This window comes from Felis catus, chromosome B2, assembly GCF_018350175.1.
Source record: "Felis catus isolate Fca126 chromosome B2, F.catus_Fca126_mat1.0, whole genome shotgun sequence".
NCBI classification, from domain to species: Eukaryota; Metazoa; Chordata; class Mammalia; order Carnivora; family Felidae; genus Felis; species Felis catus.
This window is the reverse complement of record NC_058372.1, coordinates 40,739,792-40,746,742: the sequence shown is the minus strand read 5'-3', so window position 1 is coordinate 40,746,742 and position 6,951 is coordinate 40,739,792. Positions and strand designations below refer to the sequence as shown.

At 44.7% G+C, this 6,951-nt stretch overlaps 1 protein-coding gene across 10 annotated transcripts in view; it reads right to left on the bottom strand.

The window, feature by feature from the left end:
- Nucleotides 1-755: 755 nt before the first annotated feature.
- The window catches only part of UBR2 (ubiquitin protein ligase E3 component n-recognin 2), a 128,339-nt gene continuing 122,143 nt past the window's right edge, over nt 756-6,951 (bottom strand). For 9 of the 10 annotated variants that reach the window (XM_011282222.4, XM_023253978.2, XM_023253977.2 and 6 more), the window contains one exon: nt 3,495-5,695. In XM_011282222.4, the coding sequence (XP_011280524.2) occupies nt 5,554-5,695 (142 nt within the window). In that variant the 3' untranslated portion in view covers nt 3,495-5,553. Of the gene's footprint in view, nt 2,614-3,494; nt 5,696-6,951 lie in introns of those variants that run through there. The other variant, XM_045057566.1, reaches the window with a different exon arrangement.

Here is a 6,951-nt window from a genome sequence, read left to right as displayed (position 1 = left end):
AACATAGTTAAAGGCTACTCTTGTGTCACATCCCCATGCCCTCGCTTAGCCTGGAGTGAGCTATGGGCTGAGGAAGTCAGGTTGTTGGCTGTTCCGGCAACATCACGCCCCTGAAGTGCCAGGTGACCTCCTTTGGCTTGTCTGTGGAAGCACTGGACTAGGTGGCTGCTCTTCACTGGAAGAGGAGTAACAATGAGACAAGAGTCTACCCTCTGGACACTGGGCCTCTCCTCTTAGACCCACACAGGTGGCCACAACAGCCCACATGGATGACACTAATGGTCTACAGTGGAGGGCAAAGCATCCTCTGGAAGCTTCTTCCTGTTTCCTTCCCCAGATAACCTATCCTGCAAAGCAGTATTTCTGCAATGCCTCTGTATTAAAGATTCTTTGAAACTCAGTCCATCTTCCTGAGCTAGTGACTCCAAGAGAAATTTTACCTTCTTTCAGGGAAGAGAGAAAAGGGAAGCTTTTAGGGGAAGGAGAGAATGGCTTCATTGTTGTGCTGAGTGTTCAGTGGGGAGACAATAAGACTTTGGGTGCTGCCTGGGGCATGTTCTGGAGCTCTCATTCTCCCAGGCATTAAAACATTTGGACACTCTTGCTCTTGGGGCACCTGGGCGGCTCAGTCAGTTAAGCATCCGACTTTGGTCATGATCTCACGGGTTTGTGAGTTCAAGCGTCGTGTTGGGCTCTGTGCTGACAGCTCAGAGCCTGAAGCCTGCTTCAGATTCTATGTCTCCCTCTCTCTCTGCCCCTCCCCCGTTCAGGCTCTGTCTGTGTCTCAAAAATACATAAATACTAAAAAAAAAAAACAACAACAAAAAAACCCCCAAAAAACCAAACCAGAACAAAACAAACATTTGGACACTCTCAGACTTTGGCCCCAGGTTTAATTTAATTAGACTTTGGAGTCTCCTTGAGACCAAAGAATGGTCCACATTGAAAATGCTGAGGGAGTCAGCCACCTCTGACAAGGGTCCTGGAACTCTCTCCCCTCGGGAGTGCTGAGAACCATCGAGAAAGTGCTGCTCTAGGCTCATGTGTAACTGTGCTGTTAACAGCTGTACGATAGACATTAAAAATTATATTGTGTGAAAATCACTTGTGTTAAACACTGTCTTAGCCTATTCGACTGTATGTTATCACATGATTCCCAATTCTAGCCAGTATTTGTTAACAAAACCCAACTGAACCTGACCCTAAAGGGAAGCATGGTTACCAGTCAGGGCATCACCTCTCCCTCTCACCATCTCATCTGCAAGAACACTGATTATAAGGCTATCCCAAATATTTTCCACATTGACCAGTTCAGACCAGAGCTGAATTTATTTAATATTTTCATGTGTGGAATCTTAGTTTAGTGATTTAAGCAAAAATTCCAAACCATTTTTCCCTGCTCTGGTCAAAACGTATTTTCCCAAACAGGGAAACACAAGTCTCTGTGGGGCCAGGTTATAGGGCAGATGTAAGCAACCTTAGAATCTGAGAGCTGCTGGGAGGACCAAGGGTGAACTGACCCTATGATAAATATCCCCAGTTGGTTCAAGCAGACGTAGGGCGAGCTACACTTCACAGGGCTTCTCAGGTAGCAGCCAACAAGACTCTGACCTGGGTCTTCCTTGTGTCTGACCTCAGGCTTTCCTGGGACCAGTATAAATTCATTTCTCCCAGGGGACTCAACCAGGTTTTCAAGTCTGGCAGGCCTTCCTTGGGGCAGGGTGAGAGGTAAGACAGCACATTAGGCCTTTTCCACTTTTAAAACACTTTCTCCAGAGTGAAGAAGCAGGTACTAGCTGCTTACTTTGAACATTTAGGAAGACAAGTGTGCTGGAATCTGTGGCTTCAGTTCAAGAACCCATAGCTTCTTGCAACACGTTCAAGCCCAGGACCGAACCACCAGCAAATAAACCCCAAGTAACCTCAATATAGGTTAATAAGATTAGGTGCTTGCTCGGCACGCTCCCCTGCCCCTCCTTGTCCGGGCACCTGTAATGCTAGGCCAGCAGGTTTGCAGCTTAGCCAGGAGCGGGGCCGAGTGGGGGAGGGAAGGGAGACCAAGACAACTCGGGTCTCTGACTTGCTACTAGAGGAGAACACGGCTCCCGATGACAGGGTGGCCAGCCAGCAGCACCGTGTTAGGGACAGGAATGTGGGGGCGAATGGTATGGAAGACCAGGGAGAGAAGGATGACTGACTTCCTGGTCCTCAGTGGACAGGAGATTTGCTTGAAGGAGGGGGAAACATCAGTCTTTTAACTTCTGATGGTGTTTTGTCCTCCCAAACAGAGGATGAATATAAACAGCAAAGTTAGAGAATGTTGTGCAAAGATGGAATACAGCAGGTTAAGATAGAAGGAGAAAATTCCTAGCTATTTACCCAAGGGGAATGGAAACGTAGTTTCACACAGAAACCTGCACAATAACGTTTTCATTTTTTTCATAATCACCATAAACCGCCCAAATGTCCTTCACACCTGATAACTGCATAAACATCTGCACAGTGGAACACCGCTCAGCAACCATAAGGAACACGGATGACTCTCCAATGCATTAGTCTTCTTAGAAAAGCCAGGCTCAAAAGGCTACATGTGATACATATTTATAGGACATTCTGGAAGAGGCAAAACAAAGGGACAGGAAGATTAGTGGTTGTCTGGGGGTCAGGGCCGGGGAAGAAGGTGACCACAAAAGGGGCTTGAGGGAATGTCCTGGGCAGACAAAACTGTTCTGTTTGATAGCAGTAGTTGTATGCCTTTGTTAAAATACATAAAAATGTCCATTAAAAAGGATGAATTTTACTATTTGTAAAATACCTTAATACACTTGACTTAAAAAAAAAAACAAGAATAAGGACAGAGCAAGGAGTGTGTCAGAGGGCTTAATGACCCTTGGAACTGCTGACATTTGGACCAGGGAAGAGAGTAAGCTGGGAGCAGCATTAAAAGCTAGAAGACAGGGAGAACACATGGAAACCTTGCTTTCTTAGTTTATGCCTTCTGTTTTAAGAGGATTTTGAAAAGCACAGCAGAGTTCTTGTAGGCAATGACTCTCCTGCAAATTAAGGACATAGCTTCCTTCCTCCACGTGTCTCTCATAAGCAGAGAATGTCTGGGGAGTGTGTAAGAACAAGGACCTGAAGATTACCAGGGAAGAAAGAGCAAGAAGAGTATAAACCTGAAGACAGGTCACATTGCTGGAAGAGACTTTGAGTGCTCTGTTTCCCCATTGATTCGAGGTTCAAAATGGTTCAGAAGTTCACGAGCTGTTGCAGCCAATGAATATGAAGCTTAATCAGCTGAAATGATGATCCAGCTTTGTGGTAAGGTCAAGTTGGTTTGGCTAATGGCCATAATTGACACTAATAATATAAGCCTCTTAATTTTCAAGCTAATACAGATGTTCCACTTTATTTGTAGCAAGGTGACATGGGGAACATTTCCATGGCATTTAAGTGTGCAAAACAAAACAAAGAAAATGTAGGCAGACTCAAAGTAATGTCAACACCTAAAGCATTTATTTGGATATCTTTAAACTTTTTACATATGATACATTCCAAATTTTACAAGATGTCCACAGATATTAAAGTTATGGCCAATTTATTAAACAGATATGATTTTCCCTGATATGGAAAGGATGTTATATAAACATTTCTACAATAAACATAATACATGCGGAAAAAATCATAAAAACTAAGATGATTCATTAGGTAGGGAAGACAATTAGCTTAATGATGCACACACCAGAAACTGGAAGGGTGCGTGTGTTGCTGTTTCATGTAAATTCATCAGACTCCCTGACATTCTCAAAGAATGAAATCCAGGGACACCCTCTGCTAACAACAGACTTCTATGAAGTCATTCCTGAAAGCCAGAGTATTGTTATGATTTGGTAAAAATGTTTATAATCCATTTACAGAGAGGGAACCTGGACTTACTTTAAGCTTGGTGAAGATATGGAGAAAAGCCAAAAGAAGCTGGACTTAACGCTAAAGGAACGGGGATGTGAAAAAGGCCAAAATAAACATTAAAATCATTGTGCCATCCACAGCCTCAGATCTTATGAACAGAAGGCCAGAAAATGGGGGAGAGTGCTGGGTCCTAAGTTGGATTTTCTTCCTGTTGGTCCTCCTCTCAGCTGGGTGAGCCAGTCCCAAGCAAAAAGGGTTAAGGTCATCCCTTCAAAGGATGGGTTCCTGTCACACACTACCGTGGAAGAAGCAGTGAATGTGGCTTCTGCATTCCCACTTATTTTAGCCTAAAGTCTGGAATCCTGATCTTCCTCCTGGGTTTACTGCAGTGTATGCAAAGCTGAGTGGAACAGAACTTTCAGATGCAATTCAAAACGGACTGAGTGAAAGGGTTACTTTCATTGGCTAAAAAAATCCAAGACCCTCTTATGATTCATTTGTCCCTTAGCCCCACCTCGGAGAGGCTCAGAATGTATTCCTCCACTAAATCTGCCATCACTCTCCGTGGGTATTCAAGCTCTCAGCACACATGTATCAAACGAGAGTGGCTGTGTAGTATATAAGAGTTAAAAGCTATTTTACTAAGTGGCTATCATTCTGGGAAGGCACCTCTTAGTAAGAACAATAATGTTTAAAAATAATAAAAAGCCTGGGCACACAGGCTGTCCCAGGAATGTACTAAGTGAGCCAGCAGGTAAACAGCAGTTCATCTATTCCAGGAAATGCTGGAAGGGGTAGGGAAACCTCAAAACATCGAGTTCCAATTTTTTCTCCTAGTGTTTGATTCAGGATGCATACAATCTCTCGGTTTAGTCTTAGAAATGGGAATATATTGTCTGAAAAATTAGGATACTCTAAGGTTTCAAAAAGCCCTTTAAAATGAGTTTTTCTCTCAAAGCCAAAAGTCTTGCCAAAAACAAAAAACAAAAACCAAAAAACCATGTAACAAAAAAACCCAACTTCTATAGCCCTGAAAACCACCCAGCATACGAAGCAAATGCCTCTCTCCCCTTCGTCCCACAGGTGCACACATGCCCCAACCCGCTCACAGCGATGGGAGACAAGGGATTGCCGCTTTCAAGATCCACTGCTTTGCTCTTAGAGGTAGGGTCCCGTCAGCGGAGGGGACAGCGACCCAATCCCAGTGTTGAGAGTCACTGAAAGGGACCAAGAAGTGTGACCCCAAGAGACCAAAGAGACTTTTTCCTGCCGCTGTCGAATCAGCTTCAGGCCTGGAGTTCCTCGTGATCAGTAATGTAACATGGCTCAGACTACTGGGAATGGTCAAACACAGTCACATGCCCACAAAGGGTCGTGCCCAGCTGGGGAAGAGAGTGCTTCTCGCTGGATCCTAAAACTCAAGCAGTTACGTTTGAGGGACACAGCAAACAGTGCAAGAAAATCCGCTGATGGAAGGTGATTTTCATCAGTCCCTGGAGCCAGAAACTATGAAAATAAAACTAGGAAGGAAAGCTTAAATAAAGAATTGATTTCCAAATTCAGTAGAATTTATTTCCTATTCTCTTTCTTGAAAAGCCAACTGGGTTATAAAACTCCAAGTTTCTGTTTTTGGTAGTGAAGTAATTATAAATGCTGCCAGTCGATGCCAACCAGTGTCTGATTTGCTTCCTGTGCATGTCCAATTTCCTCCGTGATACTGTGTTGGTGCCAAAGCTTCTGAATCTTCTTAAATCGCTCTTTGCACAAGTGTAAAGGATTTCCCCGTCTAGAAGGAAGACGCACGTCACTCAGGATGCATTCTGTGTATTCATCTATTACACCCCAACCTTTCCTGATTTAGGAACAGTTACGAGTACTGGTTTCAGATCCTCTGCAAAATTCCTGTTCTGCACGAGACCGTGGCTAATAACACATTAGCTCTGAAGGCTGGCTAGGAGCAGCTGAAGGGAGTAAGTGCCGAAAAGAAGAGGAAAAACGCATGCGAGCTAAACTTAACTCAGACTGGGGTGAGGGAAGGGAGGGTGGGCCTGGGCAGGAGAGTGTAGGGGGAGAAGCTAAAACTACCCATTCATCGTCCACTTTGCTGCTAAAATGTTAAGTAAGAAGGGAGGAGGCAGGGGAGGGAATGGGAGGAAAATTGCAAGGGTAAAAATGTTCCCCGGAGTGCTGCCTTTCAGCCAGAGTCTAATAAGCAAAGCAGCCAAATGTGAATAATTTCTGGGTCTAATTTACCCAAAGCAAAGGTTTTGGTGAGTTCATGCTGGTGGCCTTTGCTCCTGCTTCAGAGCACACTGGTCCTGTCACTCGCTAACCAGGGCTCTTCATCGTACGAGCCCACGCTCCTTGGGGCAACAGGAGAACCAGCACCAGGTGGCATATGCGGGTAACCTTGCAGCTGAGCGCCCGGAGCAGCCCCCTACGTCTCTTGCTTTGGTTTCCAGGCGTTCATTTTCTCCGCCCCAAGGCTGGATGGTTCTGTCTAGGTTAAGACTTTCACCTCCTCTGGGCGAAAAGATGGTCTGAAAGAAGTTCTTTTATAGTGCTTGAGGGAAGTGCCATTAGCATTTTCTTATGATATAATAGAAGCAGCCAGAGGAGAAGTGATTAAGCCTCATATACTGTTGTCTTGTTTTGTATGTTCTCTTTGTTCCCAGACTCTTAAGTTAATAAGATAAGCACATCTCTCTCTCTCTCTCTCTCTCTCTCTCTCTCTCTCTCTCTCTCTGTCTCTCTCTCTCTCTTAAAGTAGGCTCCAAGCCCTACTTGGGCTTGAACTCACAACCCTGAGGTCAAGTTCCATGCTCTACCGAGAGCCAGCCCCACACACATCTCTCATCAATTAAGATTTGCTCTTTTATATCACCTGAACAACAACGGGTCTCCTCATACAAAGCCACACAAGTCACAACAGGCTATCGTCACAGTGTTCTGATGCTGTGGACGCCACATGGCCATTTCAATGGTTCTCTGGGGTGATAAATGGAAAAAGTTGTACTCTCTCCTATTCTTTCCTCTTGTCTA